This window comes from Lingula anatina, chromosome 5 (assembly GCF_051362555.1).
Source record: "Lingula anatina isolate TDL-2025a chromosome 5, LinAna3.0, whole genome shotgun sequence".
Taxonomy (NCBI): domain Eukaryota; kingdom Metazoa; phylum Brachiopoda; class Lingulata; order Lingulida; family Lingulidae; genus Lingula; species Lingula anatina.
Window position 1 is genome coordinate 24,227,620 of NC_141771.1, and position 22,660 is coordinate 24,250,279.

A 22,660-nucleotide genomic window follows, 5' to 3' on the forward strand; every position below is an offset into this window, starting at 1 on the left:
ACATTACACGCTACCCGCTGTATTTGTCTCTAATGAGATTATTACCAAAAAAAAAAAAAAAAGGTTTATTTTGGATGTCTAACAGATTCATTGAACATTGATAAGTATGGGAAAACTGGCATTTAGGCCAGAAATCCATTTTTGCCAAGCTTAAGATGAACAGTTTTTATCCCTTTAATAAATGCGTTCATGAGCGACAACTTTAGATATCCGTAAATACCGCCGACAGACTAGTTTTACGTTATTTCATGTTCATTAAAAATACACTCCATGGAATTTACCCTCCAAATCGGATTTTCACCGGAAAATAAGCAATTTTCCTGAACTCTGGAATCATCCATCTATCCCCTTTTTACTTGGATTCTAATTGGATTCGTGGTGATATTTATTGAGGTTGATTTTATCTTTTGATGACTGACCAGTAATTACATGTACAACAGCAGCCACTTCCTATACGCTCCAATATCAATATCATATATAAGCCCTACAAAAAATTATTAATTTTTTATAAGACGCTGTGGAAAACAAAAATAAGCATTTAGGGAATTTTTTAAAACCCATGGGGTGTACCTTTGAGCATGTACTGGTAAAACGGGCCTAGCAGCTAGATTTTAGTCTTGTTTGCCTTGGGGTGTGTTTAAATCCATGTTTTGGGCAATATTTGTGAATAATAATAAGAAGAAGTGTTTAATTTAGGTCAGTTGGGATTTTTCACTAATTAAGCCAAAGTGTTATATATTTCTTTCATTAAAAATAGACGTAAAGATTTTAACATTTTCTCAGATTTCGATCTCGTAACTCATCCATTTTGTCGGGCCAAAAGTATCAGTTTACTCCTGAAGACTCACCTTTATTTCTTTCTTCTGTTTTAATTTTTAAACATCAGTTTATTACATTCATAAAATTAAATCAATTTTCACATTCATTCTGCAGCTTATAGATGTATAGGCGGCAGATTTCATATAGTCGCGTATGTTCCCTAAAGGTATGCCTGCAGCAATGAGACATTTGGTGCACAGGGTCGCCTAAAGCAATACATCCATCTGAAACTCTACATACTGGAATATGTATACCAGATCTATCAGAACAAGAGGAAGTCCATGTCACTTCTAATTAAACCGTCCTAACTACCCACAATGTATTCAGAAACCTATAGCGGTAGAAATATTATGGCCGAATCATAGACTGTATCAAATGCTTCCACAAAAACGTACCACGGCAGTAAAATGGATGGTGCCGCGTGGAATGTAGTCAATGACGACCTGCCTGAAGCTAAACCTCAAACAACGGAACCCAGCACGACCCGCTGTAAATACTGCCATTAAAATAGTAGAAAACACGTCGCAAATATTCACACACGAGCGCAGTAAACAGGTGTTCAGATAGTCCACCTTTCGACTGCTTCTGTCCTTAGTTCAATTTACACAAAGTTTCCTAATCTGAACTCCCGATTTCCCGCGTCCAGAGGTCATAATGACCGTCATTTTCTCTCTCCGGACATTGGGAGTACTACTCGGTGCTGTGATATCACATACTAAGGCACAGAATACGGTAGAGGAACCATCAGCAGAGGTGAGTATAGTGTACTGGTATAACACTATCGGATCCAGGATTTTGACAATGAGGGGTGGGGGAGGGGAGGGCGTGGCCCAAGAGGAGGGAGGTAACACGTGGGGGTGGGGGTGGGTTGGGGGTGGCACAAGGATTAAAGATGTTTGCTTTGCCTTGCTCTGCAAATATAGATTAGTAGACTAGTGTAATCTTGTTTAAATATGTTAAGTACTGTAGTGCATAAACTGGGTCTTGGCTGGGGAAAAGAGATACCTCTGACGGTAAAGAGGGGAGGGGGTATAGCCTGGGCCCGCTATTGTTATTTAAATGACATTTAAAACGATAATGGTCCTTTGCCTTATTATAAGTACTGTGCCTGTATTACTCCAGTGCGTTATTTATTGTTTTATATACAGACTTGACATTTAATATGGAATATTTTTTCCAAAACATAATTCATCAATTTTTTTCCTATTTTTCTGACTGATAAATGAAAATAAGGATTAAAATCGTGTTTTAATAACTTTTGATAATCTCTTCGATGTCATTGTGACATCAGTTCATTAATTGAATTCGTCAGTGAAGCAAACAAAAATACATTGCCTATTTTAAATCATACGACAACCATTGAGAGCGATATTTTGGATCTCCATATTTTCCTAATTATTGTCTTTAAAAGAGTTACACGCCCCACACAGGCCCCCCATGTCAGTGTCTAGTCACAGCAACAGTCGCTGTTACGCTTGACCTCATCTTGCTGCTACCAGAGCTTTCAAGCCGCAAGGCATTTCTTATGATAGGCTTTTTAGAGTTTAATCTGGAATAAAATTCCAGACTACGGTTAAAACTTGTCCAATCTGGCTCAGTTTTGATGTAGGACATGCAGGCCGTTGATTCGGCGAGTAATAACCTACCCACATATTGTCTATGTGGTTCAAATATGGCGACTTTGATGACCAAGGTAGCTACTCATTCCCTTGGTTCTGTAAGTTATCTGCTATTTAATGTGCTCTGTGTGAACCGGCAACCTCACCCTGCAACCTAAAATTGTTCCTAAGGTGCCCCCTATCAAATAATAGTCAAGTGGTTCCCAGATTATTCCTTTATTTGATCTGGTTCAGGTTTTCATCGATGACTACCATTGCTGTTTTGGCACCAATGTGGTATCCACTCCAAATACTGACACTGTCAATGACCCTAGTCACTTAAGAAGTGGCACACGTTTCGTCGAAGGCCTCTTCAGAATGTCTGTAAACTCTGTTTTGACCAGTTTAGCGGTACAGGTGAAAATTGACCTTAATAAAGAAAGCCACGCGGTTTCAGTGTTTGACCCAGAAACTGTCATGGTCCCCAATTCATTAGAGAAACAGACTAGGCTGCTTTGCTGTTTACAGTGGCTTCCTCAGAGGTCGCCTGGAATCCTAACCTGCTGAAATCAGTTTGGTGTTCGCTAAGAGCCTTGAAAAACAAGTTTTGGTGACAATTTGTCCCTTATTCAAAACGGACTGGGTGGTTTTGGTTTAATTGCAGCAGCATATCCTGAAGGACAGTGAGTCCTATACACTGGTGGTAAGACGTCGATGCATTGGGCTTGGTCTCTGTGTAGTGCCTCAAACAGAACATAACTCTATAAAACTGTGTAGACCGTTCCGTTTGACACAATAATCTGTCTGGCAATGTCTGTGTTTTTCGCGCCATTCTGGCACAGCTTAACAATTTTGTAAAACGCTGCTTAACTCATTTTACGCAATGCAAAACCGACCGCTGGCATGCAAAATTTCAAATTCTTCTATGCAGTATTTGCCGACATATGGATACTTTTTTGACAGAACCATCCTTCGCCAAAGCCAAGCTTTGACTAGCCAAAAGGAACACTGCCCAATTAAATTACTGCATATTACACAAGGCAGCAGTGCAACAGACTTGGTAGTCAGTTAATTGGCAGCGACACACCTGACTTTACACTTCTCCAGTCAGATGTCTTATATGAAATCTGAATTTCTTTTTAAAAGAACGCATTTTTACCTAGGTATACCTTCAAAACTGAAATATTCCATATTAAATGTCAAGTCTGTATATCATATGATAATAAGATTGTCATCTCTCATATTTTTTAGTAAACTACAGTAGCAATAAGTTGTATTTGAAAAATAAGCATATTTCAACACTGGAATCCCATACATAGGAAGAGCGTATGTAGGGTATATCAAGATTGTCATAACGTATCTTTGCCGTGACATTTAATACAAATGCAATGGAAGGCGTCTGTTTTAAAGCGATATCTGTACATTAATATTTTCTTCTGTATTTTTGTGTTTCTCGGCCTTTATTTATTTATTAATTAGTTTATTAATTAGTTTATTTATCTTTTTATTTATCTTTATATATATATATATATATATATATATATATATATATATATATATATATATATATTTATTTATTTATTTATTTTATGTGCAGGTGGTTCTCCCCTGGAATTATGAAAGATACTACAGCACGTCACCTAGCAGCCAGTCTGTTACCACGGCAACAGTTGCCACGACAACTGAATCTAACTCCCTTTGGTCATCAGATGCAGACTTTTGGGACCAGTATTCAGAATATTTCCAAAGTCTTAATGTTGCTGCATCTCCAGACGAGAATAGTGCAGAGGCACAATACTCCACGACGCCAGCTACTACACGTGCTGCGCCAACCACTACGCAGGCGCAGCATGACGAAGAACATGCGATAGGGGGCGACACATACTCTGACTACTGGACGATGTTTCAGCAGTTGTTTGCACCCGACCAATACAGCAGCCAACCGACCACGCCCATCACAACCGTTATGACCACTACAACAACAACACCGACACCAACTCCCACCGTGCCGACAACAGTAAAGTTATCAGTAAACGACCCGTATCAGGCAGGAGCAGGTCAAGCTTCAGATGACCCATATAACAACTACTGGTCATCATTTATGAAAGTCCTAAAGGAAATATACCAATGGCAGGCCACCAATTCTGTTCGAGCTGTTACAACATCGGATTCATATCAGCCGGGGAGCGTGGAAGAGCCGAGCACTGAGAACGGCCTGATCCAAACCGATGCAACACCGGCTGAAAATCAGGACATCGATTATGTCTCCCAAACTCCAGTCCCAGCCAGCTCTGTGGAATCAAAGAAAGCTGCTGTTCAGGGGTCAGCCCAAGTTGGTTCTCCGTCCCAAAGCAATTCAATAGTTTACCGAGAACAGCCACCAGCAACACCGGCTGAAAGTGATCCTGCTTCGGTGTATCAAGGAACCCTTACAGGAACACCAGATGAAATCCAGTCTGCTGGGTCAATTCAGGCATCTTCTGCAGAACACAGTTATCAGGGCGTTGAACCACCAGCGCCATCTGATGTGAGTTATCAAGGAAACGAGCCAGCAACCCTGGCGGAAAGTCAGCCCACTCAGCTGTACCAAGATTTGGAACCGGCGTCCCCGGATGAAGGTGCTCTAGTTACAAATAATCAAATACTCCATTCAGGGACTCCAGAAGAGGGCAGCACTATCACCAAGTTCCAGTCAGACATATCAGCCCTTACAGCGGCAGGCATGCCTGTGGCATCTCCAGATGAAGGCACTCCTGCCACAGTGACATACCGAGGAACTGAACCAGGTACGGTCTCTGAGAGTCAGACGGTGGAGGCCTACATAGCCGCCAACCCTGTCAACCCGCCTGTAAGCCAAACCCAGCATCATGGATACCGTCCTAATAACATGCACCGACCTCCAATACCCACTGCTACCGCACAGCGACCCACCTCCGGGACAACCCTTAGTTATCCTATATACCACGAGCAGCAAGTGTCAGCGGGAGAAGCAGATACACACAATTCATACATTCCCCCCTCCCACAAGTCACAGGAGGGAAGCTATGCAACAAGTCAACACAATACTCAATCGATGTCCTACCAGCATCCCTCAATGTCAACATATAGCACCGTAGCGACCACCACAACGACAACAGCGACGCCTATCGTGAACCTTTACCCTCGTGTTGCAGAACAAGAGCCAAATTACGCTGTCCCACAACAAGAAGCTACCCAGGGTTTGCCTTATGAGTGGATCTCCCCTTGGACGCTGTCAACCACTACCCCATTTCCGCCGACATATGGGACGACCTATTACCAGTCAACGCCGTCATCCACCTACTCTCAGCCTGTAGAGTCCACAACCCGTCCTGCGCCTCCTCCCGTTACCATGACTACCACGCCAGCTCCTAGTTATTGGGACAACAGCGGTCCTGATTTTGCCGGTTTACCCAATCATCCACCGACAAGCTTAAAAACACACGAAGAAGGCAGCGGGTACAGTACAAACGGTCAAAAACACAGGCCATATGTTTCTCCAGTAGTTCATGAAAATTCTGGTATTTATGCACAGAGGCCGTCCACAGAACCACCGATGAAGCTCCACGAGCCACGTTACGTCTATTACCCTAAGAGGCCAAGGTCCAGAAAGGAATTAGTGCGTGACCCTAGAACCGGCCTGCTTAATTCACCCCCTGAATATCGCCCTCGACCCAAACCTATTGTCATGACAACAACCATAGCTCCTCCGTTGTCAAGGAGACTGCCATATGGCGCCCCCTATGGACAAGCCCGGATGGATCCGGTGTCGGAGTACAGGGCGCAGAATCCTATAGGCAGAAACGCTGCTATGATGGGGATCCTGATGCCGGATGCGTATGAGCATTTCCATGGTAACAGCTTGGAGTATGGATCATATCAGGACGTGCGTCCAAGGCAGTATACAGGTGGGCGTGGCGGGCCAGACCATGCCTCGTGGGAAGTGGTGAACAACGTGGGGAAATGCAGACATATAGGTGAGTGTTTTGTGGTTTGCTGTTCGTATTGTTGCGCCACTCATGTGTATGCCTGGCATAAAGGTATGCCTGGCATATAGTGATTATGCCTAAAAGTCCCCTCTCTCTCTATCCCTACCCTGACCCTACGCTGTCTTTTAGTTTAAGCCCGGCCCAAGGTGAAATGTTGCCTTCCTTTTTCCGAAATTCCAATAGGCTTGAATAGTAAAGCTATAGAGGTTATGTTACCATTTCAATGTCTATTGATGACTTCTCCCAATGTCATTTAGTCAATTTGCTCCCACATATTTCAATGTGATACAGGATGCTAACTCATTCAGAATTATGCACCCTATTCAAAATGTTCTACATGGACCTAATTTTTTAAAACTATTTTTATATTTAAAAAAATATCCAAAATTGATTCTTTATTCCGGTACAATGCAAGTTATAATACGTTTCCATTCCCTTAAGTATGTTATAACTCACTGGTTTTTATAGCCATGTTATCAATGTCAGTAGTACGTTGAGTACGTTTTATTTGCTTCTCTACACTATCATGTGTACATATCCTGTTGATATTTCAGCCGGAGCCTGCTACCTACGAGACCCAGGTCTCTACCCACACCCTAATAGACGCTGTTTCATCCAGTGTGACTATGCAGGGGGTAGTCACGTGCAGGAATGTCCCCCGGGGACACTGTGGGGTGGCACCTCCACGAGACCCGCAGGGTACAACATGTGTACCGCCAAGGCAAGGGCTCACGGAGCTTATTGAAAACAATCTACTCGTATTTATTTAGTGACCTTGATCTTGACCTTGACCAACAAGTCGCTGGATCGTTTCTTTTCACAGGAACATAAATAAACAAATAAATTTTAATGTATCAATTAAGCAACGACACGACTGATATCCATTCGGGTTAAATAATGATCTCTCTGCCCCAGATGCCATCTGCCGGTTAAAATTAGATTTAAATGACGAGGAATTGTTGACATTGGTTGTTACTGTCAGGGGATGTTCCGTGTATTACTAGGAATTAGAAGAGGTTTAAGAGCGTCCCTGGTGTATTTTAATTTAAAAGTGCTCTTATATGGCTTATGTACAAGTCTTATATACTCAGTACTATGTAGTATTTATGGTGTTGTAATAAACGTGTACCGTATTTTGAACAAGGGGGATAAAAACCTGTAGATTGGCTATGTGTTCCTGCATCAATGTATTAAAACAGAAATATCAATTAGGAATCACAGAGGTTAAAAGACACAGTAGGGACAGTTGGAAAAAATAAGAAAGAATGTGCGGTCGATTAAGCATGACATTGTGGTATGATTATGTCAGCAGCTTGCACATCTACTGCAATGCATTTGTATTTACATGTACAAGTACCTGCATGGTCTTTTTGGGTTCTCCTTCTTTCATGGGACCTGGACCAGTTGCCTTCATGGTCAAATTGATTTAACGCTTAGTTTTATTCGCTTGAATATATCTAATGCGGACTAATTCAAAACGTCACACGAGTTACACGGCTGTATGTGGAAAGAGCCATCCCTTTCCTCGGTGCATCGATAGTGTGCTAATGCACTCAGAAAATTACTGAGTGGCCACACCCCTGTATCGGTGCAAAAATTAGAAATCACACAGAAGTTACAGAATTTGCACTTTGTGTGAAATAAGAAGGAATGTAGGTCCATTTGGCATGAGACTGTGACAGCCGTGCAAGCAGCACAACTACTGCAATGATGTACCTTAACCAGTATCAAGCACTTTTTGTTGCTTGGACACCCAAGTCAGTTACTCATTCAGTGAAATCATTTTATCCAGTCAAAATGTTCAGCGTGACACCCAAAGCATTTAGACTGTCATGACGTCCAGGCAACATCGACACCATTTGTAAGTGTCTACGTAAATATCCTGAGCTTGTCTTGTGTCATCTCCTTTTTTATTATTTATTTATTTATTATAATCATTATTATTATCATTAATACTGTCAATCAAGGCAATTTTTCTTTCCACTCAGTTTGCTCTGTAGAAGCATTAATATGGCTTAATGACCAATGAATGTTGTCAGTTTGACACCAATACATTAGACATGATTTTCATGTTTGTTCCTGTTTGAAATAAACAGAAGTCAGCGAGATACTGCTTTCGTCTTTACTACATCCCCAGTGTGGTTTTTAAGTTGGTTAACTAGTCAATTCATCCTTTACAACCAACTTATGCACAAAGCGTTTGATGTGAAGTGTGTGGGATTATATTGTATTACATCATTGTTTCGATACAAAACAGGTCTGGGAATTGCGTCACTGAGTTTACATCAGAAGAGAAGTAAACATATCAGGGTCATCCGGGGCTGTAAACTTGTAGATACACATAAAGCGACATAGAAAAGAAATGGTGGAAATATGAGTAGCAAAGACACATTCAGTAATGACACGAACTGATATAATGAAAAAAAAAATCACAGCAGACGTACATTTTTGTTCACATTGAAAAATATGTAGGCCTATATGTGCACATAGTGTGTACATGCTTTATTTATTTTATATAATTAATTGCGTGTGTAGGTGTACAAGAGGCCAGTTGAATCGTAATAGTCGTATCTGAATATTTTCCGTCCAGCCTTTTTCCTTTGAAAAATATTAAACTGTCTTTTTTATTTTCCGAATCATTCCTATCCAACCCTGCACATGGATTCTAAATTTTGTTCCGTGTCTTATTTAAGTATTTCGTTTTACGTTACGGCGAGTCATTTTGACTTACGAGACAAGGCACTTTAATACAAGTTGCAGAATGTGTGAACAAAGAGAAAAATACTTTTTTTGTCTCAAAAGACATTTCGTACAGCCGCTGGTACCTTTAAGCGTATGACTGTGGCACGGTAACTAAAGGTATAAAGTATTGTTTGTTAACAAAACGGCGTGCGCTAATCGTGTTTATTCTTTATTGTAACGTATCAAGGTCGGCAAAGATTGCAGATATATCACGCTTGCCTTCATTTGAATCCTGGTGACGTAAATGCAGGCGAGTTGATCGCTAACGACAGAGACGCAGTATGGCTTAATTTCACAGTGCAAGCGTCTCACTTTGTACCAGTACAATCTTAGAGAGCACTTTACCGGTAAGTACTATTAGTAGGACAATTTACATCACATACGAGTGTCTGCTTAAAACAAAATTGATTTCAGATTTTTTAAACACCTTTTTTAGAAAAAATGGTTAAATCCATCAATTTGGGAGGAAGTCGGTCGGTTGATCAGTTAGTCAAGCAGTTATTCATCTAGTCAGTGGCTCAGTATGTTTTTGTGCATGATCCCTGCACCGCCCCGTTTCACTGCTTGCCAATCTTAAATATGTTTTCTTTGAAATCTACAGAAAGTGAAGCGTATCGACTTACCTACCCATTTACCCGTCATAACAGTTCAAGAAACCACGTCGATAATGGCAAATAACATTATTCGCCCACTTGGACGTATCGAAACCAACAGCGCTTTGATGCATGAGGAAAACGTCAATACAGTTGCTTTTACCACGTGGTTCACCTCAAAAAGGTTGATAACAGATGGTGTCTGGAAACAGTGTCTCAGGCAACTGCAAAGAGACATTCCGCATCTTCGACTGGTCATAGTTTGGCAAGAAGGGAAGAGACACTTCAAGTATATGGACATCCCTCGTGTAGACATCGAGCTGATTGAAGGGACGGCAGAAGATGACTGGGAGAAGGTCCACGAGGATATGATGCGCGTGAGCTTTGACACAGCCAATGGTCCTCTTTGGAGGGTGAGAGTAGTGCGCATGCCCAAACGAAATGCTGACTCTAGAACAGAGGGATATGCCGTAAATGAAAACGACCTGTTTAACAGCGTAGTCGTATTTGGGGTCCATCACTCTATCATGGATGGAACCTCCAGTCTGTATATGTTACGCAGGCTAATTAATATTCTAAACGCCGCCACGTCGGGTGTTCCCTGTGAGGATGGCGAAGACGTGATGCTTCAGCCAGCTTTAGAAGATCTTTTGCCACGTGTTGACATGGCATTTAATTGGCGAGATTACATCCAAGTAGCAATTTTAAAGCTTATGGAGTGGTTTCCAAGCAAGAGTCTTTATATGAAGCGATTCCCGCCACCGACTGCAGTAGGTGATACATATACAAAAACAGTGGCGGTTGAATTTTCAATTCCAGAAACTGAGAGAATTCTAGCAAAATGTAAGGATCATGGGACAACTGTTCATGGTATCTTCTTTGCCGCTGCATCCATGGCCATGGCCAGTCTGGTAAATGATGGAAAACCTCACAGCGTTTTGAACATAGGTTCTACTCACGCTGTTAACATGCGGCGTTTTCTTCCACCCGAATTAAAAACTGCTTTTGGTCTTTTGGTTTGGATACCTGCTGTCACATTAATGACTCCAACCACTGTGGCGTATTCTGCCTTATGGAGACTTGCAAAGAATGCAACCCAAGTTGTTCACTCCGCACTTAGAAATGGAGACGTCACGCAGTCTTATAAAATAGAGAAATACATGGGTGACGACAGCGTGAAGCGCATGCTAGCCTATCCGGATTGTACAATGGAATTTTTTATGTCCAATATCGGAGACTGTGACAAGTTATGTCCTCCTGGCGGAAAAGACGACGAGGTTCACGCTACAAGAATTGTCACGTCCACCGCGTCGCTTAGGTATCCTGCGCCGTTTGTGCACTTTTTGCACAAATTCCGAGGTCGATTCTGCTACAATGTAGACTACTGCACCAACAGGGTGAGTGATACCAACGCCCACAAATACGCTGAGCTGACCGTGGAGTTGATGAAGATGGCAGCAGGAGACGAATAGACATAGAGATAATTGGAATTAAGTTTTTCTGTTTTGCCCTATTTGAATTTGAGAAAAAAAAAACAACTAAGTTAATATAAGTGACTGAGTTAATATAGGCATTTCAAGCTGAGTGTGAGGTGCTGCGACGGTATGGGGCAGAGAACGACCAAAATGCAGCTTAGGAGTTGTACTGGTGTATAAGTTTGGCATCTGGCACAAAATATCACAGTGGCGTGCAAATCGAAGAATACAATAATAACATAAATGAATAAACAAACCAGAAAATAGTCATGATGTTTTCACACACTCATCTTTTTGGAGAGTTGGTTTATGCTTTTCAGGCGGCCATGGCTGATTAGAGAGAGGACATATTAGAGAGGTCATGCATATATTAGGTCACGTAAGATAACCTATAACCAACTATGCTTAAATACCCATGATGTGTTACACTTTTTATTTAATGCAGGGTTACTTAGCAAATACAGATCGCATCTATAACAGCACCATAACGCCTACATAAGTATAAGCTTTATGGTAATGTTTATGCTGGGAAGATGAATATTTTGAATTATAAAGCTTCTTTTGCTATTTGCCTAGTACCAATAGTGTCCAATAGTCATGGAACTTTGGACATTGATACTTTATACTAATTAAGCAAATTCAATTGCGTCCACACAGGTGATGATGTGTACTGCATGAATGAAATTATTACTAACTAATTATAATTATGTATAACTAACCTCATGTAAGCCAGAGTTTTGGTATGATGATTCCTTGTATTATCCATGCAATAAGCGTTGTCCTATATATATATATATATATATATATATATATATATATATATATATATATATATATATATATATATATATATATATATATATAATGGCTACATATGGTAAGATGCACACGATATTATCATCTGTTTGCACACTGGATTCATTGTTTTGCAAATAGAGATGAAAATAATGAAAAATAGCCAATTTCAGACAGAGTCAAGAGGCAAAACGGAGGACGAGTAGTTTATTAAAATATTGACAGTAACATCAAAGTAAACCCTTAGAAAATTGTGAAATATTTACAGAAAATAATCATATATTCTTACAACTTTACTTATCTCATCATCAAATAGTTTACGAAGCTGAATATCTGCGTTTCCTTAGTTTACTTGAGATCGTTTTAAAACGTACATGAAGTCTTTATTTATTTGATGAAATATTTCAAAAGGGACTTTTTTTGTCTTCTTAATAACAAACCTTTTAATACCATTCATCCACTCGTGGCAAAAGCATTACTAAAGTGGACTTCAGTTTGGAAGTACGTGGCCACACCCTACCATGTATAACGGGTAGTAAATTGTGATATGAGAGGTCCACACCCACTGTCAGCCTGGAGATGACGCTGAACATTTGGCTGATATATACATTACGTGTCCTTTCAGGTTTTATTTTTTTTAACTTGGCACAAACGTTATTTGAACTAAGCAGATCATTTTCAATGCAAATTTCAACACTTGTTGCTAGAGTAATATATATGCTATCTAGCAAATGTGGTTTAGGTTAATTTGGGTTTTAATGGCCGCAAAATAGTCTGTAGCTAGTTCTACAGGTAATACCCTAAAACCAGTTTTTAATCATTTAAACTGGACAAAAAAGGTCGTATTGTAACTAAGGTAAATTACTTCCCTAACAACCATTTCTAAGCAACATTTTGGAATTTTGAACTCTACCCTTGAAAATGATCAGCATAGTCCTTAGAACATTTGTGCTAAGTCTGATTCTTTTTCCACATTCTGAGCAACGTTGACAATCAGCGCAATCATCTAGACTAAAGGAACGCTCTAAATATATCAGTAATAAGAGGCATGTAACATTGACACATTACTACGTAAAAAGGGTCGACGTTCAAAGAGGTCAGAGTTGGGGCATTTACTGGATAATAAAATTATGAAATTTATTCAAATAATTTGAACCTTGAATAGTTATTTGATGATATGTATGAATTATTCTGCCTCAAACTATAAACCACATAAATGTCATAACAGTAGCATATGGTAAAATAATTGGAAGGAATTAGTCTTTTAGTCTTTTACGTTCTTATTTTACAGGCCGGTCACAGCAGGTTATGATAAAAGGCATATTATCAAATGCTTCAGAGATAGCTTTTGGTGTGCCACAAGGCAGTGTTCTAGGACCTCTTGTTTTTTGCATGTATACCTTACCAATTGGGGCCATATTAAGACATCATAACATTGGCTATCATATTTATGCTGATGACACACAGATTTTTACTTGTTGCAATTTAGAAAATCCAAATGAATCTATTGATATATTGTCTGAATGTATTGATGATCTTCGCGGGTGGCTGATTAGTAATATGTTGAAAATTAGCGATTTAAAGTCTGAACTTTTGGTAATAAGTCAGCCACATAATAGTATGATAGCACAACAAATTCCGCTCAAAATTGGATCAAGCATTATTAAGCCAACACCTCATGCAAAAAATCTTGGTGTATTTTTAGATGGATCACTTTGTATCAACAAACATATTGCCAGTGAATGCAGGTCAGCGGTTTTTAACATTAGGAACGTAAGTGCAATTCACAATCAGTTGTCTGACTCTGCTGCAGCCACAGTTAGTTACTGTTAGTTACATCTCGATTAGATTACTGTAACTCCATTTTATACGGTTGTCCAAAGAAACAAATTGCTAGACTGCAGCGCATTCAAAACATTTCGGCCAGATTATTAACTCGGACATCCACAAGTAAAAAACATCTCCCTAGTTTTAAAAAGTTTACACTGGCTACCTCTACAAGCCAGAATTTTATTCAATTTTTTTAGTTTTTACTCACGATGCTTTTTATGGATTGGCACCAATCTACATCAATGAATTAGTCAGTCACTATGTTCCAATGCGAAATCTGTAGACCAATTGCTACTCAACCCAGTAAAAATGCGATTAAAAACCTACGGTGATATATCTTTTAGAGCTGCAGGTCCAAAGGAATGGAATCTATTACCGCTGGAAATCCGAGCAATTCAGTCTACCAAACATTTTAAAAAAGAACTCAAAACATACCTTTTTAGGAAATATTTTGATTAACTCTTACTTGGTTTTATAAATCTTGTATTAATTGCATTTAATTGTATGGAATAATGGTTGTTTTACCTAGATTTTATTTATGATATTTTATGTAGTATTATTTTTGATATTTTACGTAAAGTCTACTGAACATTTTTAATGGATTTTAGACTTAAAATAAATTTATTATAATATAAAGTCGATTTTGCAAGATATTGAGACCGATGCGCAAGCAGCACAACTACTGCATTGCATTGACATATGCACTGACAGACATTTAACTGTATTTCCTGGCTTTTATATAAACAACGTTTCTGATGTGAATTGCATTCGGTATTGCTGAATAGCATACAAAATAGGTCAGGTATTGTGGCATTCATTCTACATCATAAATTAACATGCCATGGTTATACGAGACGATATGATAAACATATCGTGACAAAATGGAGGCAAATGCACTGGAAGAAAGAAAATTAATTATGACACGAACTGATCTTTTCAAAATAACGATAACAGATGTACATAGCGGCTGCATCTATGGGGATATTTGTTTCAGTGCTTGGTAGGGATAGAGGGCAAGTATTAAATATATCGTTTCTGGCATGTTTCCACAAAATCAATTATCGTTGAAGACATGCCATTATCAACATATTCCTCAATCATTGCTCTATCCATCCCTGCAACTGGAATGTGTTTTTATTTCAATTAATGTATGAAGTGGGAAATAGAAGTAGATAGCAGGATGTGCAGGTTTTGGGACTTTTTGTAACGCTGTTATACAGGTACCTGTTAGCTTGCGATAGTGTCACAGTAAAAGGAGCATACCACAATATTACATCGTTGACTGTTAAATGGGACTGTGTACGCTTATTACCTTGTTGTCCTTTTATTTATAAAGAGCCTAAGTCAGGAGAGCAAACAGGTATTTTATATGTGTCGTTTTATGATACCACGTCATGTGAATATCTAGGTGAGATGATCGTTAACGACAGTGACACGAGAGTTGAATCGACTCCACAGTGAAAGCGTCGCACTTCGTAGAATCTTCCAAAGCAACATAAGGGTAGGTACCCCTAATAGGAAGGTTTCCACCTCATTCAAGTAGATTACTTACTAGTATATCATATCACATAAGAGTGCTGACAAATATATTATTATAATTTACATAAAAATTATCAAACACAAGCCTAAATATTTCCATACCGTTAGCATACGGCCAACCCGGTAGAAGGCCTTTGGCCGTAAGCTAATGAGACGGAAATATTTAGGCTTGTGTTCGATAATTTTCTTGTATGATACAACTACCAAGCTAATGAACATTTTGTTTATGCTTTTTTAATTGAATGAATTCATCAGTGTGAGAATTGAAAGGTCGATTAGTTAGAAAAGCACTGAGTCACTCGATCTTGCCAGTACCTCAATGAATTGAACGTTTATTTCAAGGCATTTTGCATGTTCCCTGTACCTCCCTGTTGCAATGCTGACCAATTTCAACAATGCATTTTTTCTAGATCTATAGTAAGAGAACCTGCCGACTTATTTATTCAGTTACGTGGCTCTGACATAACAGTTCAAGAAACCACGTCGATAATGGCACATAACATTATCCGCCCACTTGGACGTGTGGAAACCGACTGCGCTTTGATGCATGAGGAAAACGTCAATACAGTTGCTTTTACCACGTGGTTCACCTCAAAAAATTTTATAACAGATGACGTATGGGCACATTGTCTCGGTCAACTGCAAGCAGCCATTCCGCCTCTTCGCCTGTCTTTAGTTTGGCACGAAGGGAAAATGCACTTCAAGTATATGGACATCCCTCGTGTAGACATCGAGGTTGTTGAAGGGACGGCAGAAGATGACTGGGAAAAGGTCCACGAGGATATGATGCGCGTGAGCTTTGACACAGCAAATGGCCCTCTTTGGAGGGTGAGAATAGTGAGCATGCCCAAACGAAACGCTGACTCAACAATGAAGGGATACCTCGTAAATGAAAACGACCTGTTTAACAGCGTGGTAGTGTTTGGAATTCATCACTCTATCCTGGATGGGATCTCGAATCTATTTATGCTACGCAGGCTAATGAATATCCTAAACGCAGCCATGTTGGGTGTGAAATGTGAGGATGGCGATACCGTGATGCTTCAGCCAGCTTTGGAAGATCTCTTGCCAAAAGATGAAATGGCATTTAGTTGGGGAGATTACATCCAAGTAGCAATTTTAAAGTTAATGGAGTGGTTTCCAAGCAAGAGCCTTTATATGAAACGATTCCTGCCACCGACAGCAGTAGGTGAAACGTATACAAAAACATTGGCGGTTGAATTTTCAATCCCAGAAACGGAGAGAATTTTAGCAAAATGTAAGGATCATGGGACAACTGTCCATGGCGTCTTCTTTGCTGCTGCATCCATGGCCATGGCCAGTCTGGTAAATGATGGAGAACCTCACAGCGTTTTGAACATTGGATCTACCCACGCTGTTAACATGCGACGTTTTCTTCCATCCGAATTAAACGCTGCTTTTGGGCTTTTGGTTTGGACACCTGCTGTCACATTAATGACTCCAACCACTGTGGCGTATTCTGCCTTATGGAGACTTGCAAAGAATGCAACCCAAGTTGTTCACTCCGCACTTAGAAATGGAGAGGTCACGCAGTCTTATAAAATAGAAAAATACATGGGTGACGACAGCGTGAAGCGCATGCTAGCCTATCCGGATTGTACAATGGAATTTTTTATGTCCAATATCGGAGACTGTGACAAGTTATGTCCTCCTGGCGGAAAAGACGACGAGGTTCACGCTACAAGAATTGTCACGTCCACGGCGTCGCTTAGGTATCCTGCGCCGTTTGTGCACTTTTTGCACAAATTCCGAGGTCGATTCTGTTACAATGTAGACTACTGCACCAACAGGGTGAGTGATACCAACGCCCACAAATACGCTGAGCTGACCGTGGAGTTGATGAAGATGGCAGCAGGAGACGAATAGACATAGAGATGATTGGAATTAAAGGGTTTGCTTCATGCCGTCAGAATGGCCTGAACGGAACATATTCTTCAGAAAACATGCCCAACTAACGATATCTTTATCCAAATACACAAATTAAAAGCTCATTTTGTAAATTTTTGGCTTTAAAAAACGTCCTATTTGCTCGGCCTGGGAGTTGATGAGCTACGTGGTCACGTGGTACAATGACGACAATCGAGCCACTGGAGAACAGAGCGTGCTTAGCTGTCAAACTGAGCTGCATTGTCTACCTGTAAGATGACTTCTCTGGCTTCTGATAAAAGTTAATACTCATTCAAATCTCTTACCCGAGGGGTCTAAATCCTCGTGAAGCTGTGTAAAACCATTTCCCGTCTAGTCATTTCTTTAACAAGCATTTCATTATGGTTATCCCAAGTTGTATAAAACACTGCATTTGAATGAGTTAAGGGAAATGTTGATTATTGCATATGAGGTCCATGTTATTTGTGAAATTCAATTTATTTTATTAAACCGCTGACACTCCGTCTTGCATACTTTTATTAAACTGAGGTAAACAATGCCCGTTACCTTTACAAGTCCTATCTTAATCATCCATCTACCTGGAACTTCCTTTACCTCTTAATTAGAGGGTTAAATGGCATTCAATTTGTCTTGCTTGTATCGAACGCACTCTCTATCTAAGCTTTACTCCAGTTATCTCAGGTAAAAATCTACCTGTGAGTTAGTTACAAAGCGCAGCTCCCGTAGACCTGGGGGTACTAGATAAAATCTGAACACCAGGTTTATCGAGGAGCTAGAGAAAGAAAGGAAGAATTTTTCCTGCACAACTTCATAGGAATGTTAACACGGACTTGATCCAGCTTAGACCTCCAAACTAACAGGGTGACATGGGCAATTTTCACAAACAAATCATAAAACTATATTTCAGTTAACCGCCTTTAAAATAAATATACCGTTCTGGGTAAATTAAAATAGTTATTAAATCGCAAGAATATTTTTGACTTAAATGATGATTTTATTATTAATGGAAATTAAGCTACTATATGAGGTACATTTGCTGTGATTACACTGTCCTTCATGTTTTGCGTAAGTCTACATTTTGCTGTATGTGCTTGTAATCTTTTAAAATATGTGCGTACAATTTTTGCAGGTCTGGTTACCCCCCTGTTATGTGATGAGAGTATTAATTTGGCAATTAGTTCTTTAGCTTATTTGAATAGAATTGCAGTGTATAATTTTCAACAAGATGTTGGCGAAATAGCCCATTACTCTTTGTAGGTATTTCCCCCGTCAAAGTTTGTCTAAAATTATCTTTCAATCTTTACTCTTTCAAAGACAGTATAAAGTTACCTGACATATTTTCGTGTAAACTTAATGACAAGCCAAGTGCCTCCAGTTCATTCCGTACTCAATTTTACCCAAGCAAATTTTTTTCTTGAGTAGATCTTTATAGCACGGTGTTATAAGCTTACAAATTTGCAAAAAAAAAAAAAAAAAAAAAAAAAAATTGCGTACTGACGCAGAATTTGCGTTTCAAGTTATAAAATAATCAATCTTTTAAATTCTTTAATATTTCAGATGAAATAATCTTCAGAAACAAATCCTCAAAGCATAAACGAATTAGGATAACGAACCATTTTATTATAGCAGTTCCCATTTTTTTTTAATATAACGCTCTTTTTCCTGTTTTTCCTCAACACGTTTTCTTCCACGGAAGCTTCAAGATACCCTGAGAGCAATTTCTTTTATTAATGTTCGCGACCGTGTTTGAACTTAATTGTTTAAGTATTGATATTTAACGTCATTTACAAATACCAATAAAATCACCCCTTGAAATAAATGAGATATTTTGAAAAATATGAAAGCCCACCAAGACGAGTTTCATACCTGTTATTACCTGGCTTGGGAATTGCAGCGGTGCATAATTAACAGGTTTGTTGTAAACGAGCTTTTGGTCAACTACAATGCATTTAAAATGCATCAGCAATCAGTAAGTTTGCCAACTGATGACAGTTAATCTGAAAGACTACCAGCTCTTGATATGATCTAAACCACCTGAGGTGACCATGATCTAGAGCATCGCAACTATTGTCACCGAAGTTAGTAAGTAAGTCACGGAAGACAGTCACAGACAAAGAAAGATTGTCAACGAGAGCTGCAATTTTGGTGAATCCCACGGCAACACACCGAGGCATAACGAAAATTCCTCAACTCCGTTCAACACAACTTTCCTTAACTTCTCCGTCTGTATGCACCACGTCTGTATGCAGCTCAGTTGAGTCTCATAGACCTTTATCGTGATTGTCGTCACAGTACCACGTGACCCAGATCTGTTGCTTCATTTTTGCATATTGAGGTGAGGTTTACTAAAACGCTTTTTTTTCTACTAATAGATTGTTTTTATAATTTTTAAATGGCGGGGATCGATTAAAACATACCTCTAGTGTATAGATTGAGTGCTGTATCTTCAAAATTCGAGAAATGGATTTTTACATGAACATTGTCCTTTAAGTTTTTCTGTTTTGCCCTATTTGAATTTGAGAAAAAAAAACAACTAAGTTAATATAAGTGACTGAGTTAATATAGGCATTTCAAGCTGAGTGTGAGGTGCTGCGACGGTATGGGGCAGAGAACGACCAAAATGCAGCTTAGGAGTTGTACTGGTGTATAAGTTTGGCATCTGGCACAAAATATCACAGTGGCGTGCAAATCGAAGAATACAATAATAACATAAATGAATAAACAAACCAGAAAATAGTCATGATGTTTTCACACACTCATCTTTTTGGAGAGTTGGTTTATATTTTTCAGGCGGCCATGGCTGATTAGAGAGAGGACATATTAGAGAGGTCATGCATATATTAGGTCACGTAAGATAACCTATAACCAACTATGCTTTAATACCCATGATGTGTTACACTTTTTATTTAATGCAGGGTTACTTAGCAAATACAGATCGCATCTATAACAGCACCATAACGCCTACATAAGTATAAGCTTTATGGTAATGTTTATGCTGGGAAGATGAATATTTTGAATTATAAAGCTTCTTTTGCTATTTGCCTAGTACCAATAGTGTCCAATAGTCATGGAACTTTGGACATTGATACTTTATACTAATTAAGCAAATTCAATTGCGTCCACACAGGTGATGGTGTGTACTGCATGAATGAAATTATTACTAACTAATTATAATTATGTATAACTAACCTCATGTAAGCCAGAGTTTTGGTATGATGATTCCTTGTATTATCCATGCAATAAGCGTTGTCCTATTTATATATATATATATATATATATATATATATATATATATATATATATATATATATATATATATATATATATAATGGCCACATATGGTAAGATACACACGATATTATCATCTGTTTGCACACTGGATTCATTGTTTTGCAAATAGAGATGAAAATAATGAAAAATAGTCAATTTCAGACAGAGTCAAGAGGCAAAACGGAGGACGAGTAGTTTATTAAAATATTGACAGTAACATCAAAGTAAACCCTTAGAAAATTGTGAAATATTTACAGAAAATAATCATATATTCTTACAACTTTACTTATCTCATCATCAAATAGTTTACGAAGCTGAATATCTGCGTATCCTTAGTTTACTTGAGATCGTTTTAAAACGTACATGAAGTCTTTATTTATTTGCTGAAATATTTCAAAAGGGTTTTTTTTTCTTTTTAATAACAAACCTTCTATTACCATTCATCCACTCGTGGCAAAAGCATTACTAAAGTGGACTTCAGTTTGGAAGTACGTGGCCACACCCTACCATGTATAACGGGTAGTAAATTGTGATATGAGAGGTCCACACCCACTGTCAGCCTGGAGATGACGCTGAACATTTGGCTGATATATACATTACGTGTCCTTTCAGGTTTTTTTTTTTAACTTGGCACAAACGTTATTTGAACTAAGCAGATCATTTTCAATGCAAATTTCAACACTTGTTGCTAGGGTAATATATATGCTATCTAGCAAATGTGGTTTAGGTTAATTTGGGTTTTAATGGCCGCAAAATAGTCTGTAGCTAGTTCTACAGGTAATACCCTAAAACCAGTTTTTAATCATTTAAACTGGACAAAAAAGGTCGTATTGTAACTAAGGTAAATTACTTCCCTAACAACCATTTCTAAGCAACATTTTGGAATTTTGAACTCTACCCTTGAAAATGATCAGCATAGTCCTTAGAACATTTGTGCTAAGTCTGATTCTTTTTCCACATTCTGAGCAACGTTGACAATCAGCGCAATCATCTAGACTAAAGGAACGCTCTAAATATATCAGTAATAAGAGGCATGTAACATTGACACATTACTACGTAAAAAGGGTCGACGTTCAAAGAGGTCAGAGTTGGGGCATTTACTGGATAATAAAATTATGAAATTTATTCAAATAATTTGAACCTTGAATAGTTATTTGATGATATGTATGAATTATTCTGCCTCAAACTATAAACCACATAAATGTCATAACAGTAGCATATGGTAAAATAATTGGAAGGAATTAGTCTTTTAGTCTTTTACGTTCTTATTTTACAGGCCGGTCACAGCAGGTTATGATAAAAGGCATATTATCAAATGCTTCAGAGATAGCTTTTGGTGTGCCACAAGGCAGTGTTCTAGGACCTCTTGTTTTTTGCATGTATACCTTACCAATTGGGGCCATATTAAGACATCATAACATTGGCTATCATATTTATGCTGATGACACACAGATTTTTACTTGTTGCAATTTAGAAAATCCAAATGAATCTATTGATATATTGTCTGAATGTATTGATGATCTTCGCGGGTGGCTGATTAGTAATATGTTGAAAATTAGCGATTTAAAGTCTGAACTTTTGGTAATAAGTCAGCCACATAATAGTATGATAGCACAACAAATTCCGCTCAAAATTGGATCAAGCATTATTAAGCCAACACCTCATGCAAAAAATCTTGGTGTATTTTTAGATGGATCACTTTGTATCAACAAACATATTGCCAGTGAATGCAGGTCAGCGGTTTTTAACATTAGGAACGTAAGTGCAATTCACAATCAGTTGTCTGACTCTGCTGCAGCCACAGTTAGTTACTGTTAGTTACATCTCGATTAGATTACTGTAACTCCATTTTATACGGTTGTCCAAAGAAACAAATTGCTAGACTGCAGCGCATTCAAAACATTTCGGCCAGATTATTAACTCGGACATCCACAAGTAAAAAACATCTCCCTAGTTTTAAAAAGTTTACACTGGCTACCTCTACAAGCCAGAATTTTATTCAATTTTTTTAGTTTTTACTCACGATGCTTTTTATGGATTGGCACCAATCTACATCAATGAATTAGTCAGTCACTATGTTCCAA

At 38.7% G+C, this 22,660-nt stretch overlaps 3 protein-coding genes across 3 annotated transcripts; all 3 read left to right on the plus strand.

Moving 5' to 3' along the window:
• The first annotated feature begins 1,255 nt into the window (after positions 1 to 1,255).
• On the plus strand, positions 1,256 to 8,790 carry LOC106178628 (uncharacterized). Its single transcript, XM_013561891.2, has 3 exons — positions 1,256 to 1,572; positions 4,015 to 6,412; positions 6,979 to 8,790. The coding sequence occupies exons 1-3, from the start codon at positions 1,474 to 1,476 to the stop codon at positions 7,167 to 7,169; spliced, it is 2,688 nt and encodes an 895-aa protein (XP_013417345.2). The 5' UTR covers positions 1,256 to 1,473; the 3' UTR covers positions 7,170 to 8,790.
• Positions 8,791 to 9,411: 621 nt separating this feature from the next.
• LOC106178629 (uncharacterized) lies at positions 9,412 to 12,022 on the plus strand. Its single transcript, XM_013561892.3, has 2 exons — positions 9,412 to 9,513; positions 9,768 to 12,022. Exon 2 carries the CDS (start codon positions 9,834 to 9,836, stop codon positions 11,229 to 11,231), a length of 1,398 nt encoding a protein of 465 aa, XP_013417346.2. The 5' UTR covers positions 9,412 to 9,513; positions 9,768 to 9,833; the 3' UTR covers positions 11,232 to 12,022.
• A 2,941-nt stretch (positions 12,023 to 14,963) lies between these two features.
• LOC106178627 (uncharacterized) lies at positions 14,964 to 18,074 on the plus strand. Its single transcript, XM_087013651.1, has 2 exons — positions 14,964 to 15,360; positions 15,809 to 18,074. Exon 2 carries the CDS (start codon positions 15,888 to 15,890, stop codon positions 17,283 to 17,285), a length of 1,398 nt encoding a protein of 465 aa, XP_086869777.1. The 5' UTR covers positions 14,964 to 15,360; positions 15,809 to 15,887; the 3' UTR covers positions 17,286 to 18,074.
• The last annotated feature ends 4,586 nt before the right edge of the window (positions 18,075 to 22,660 follow it).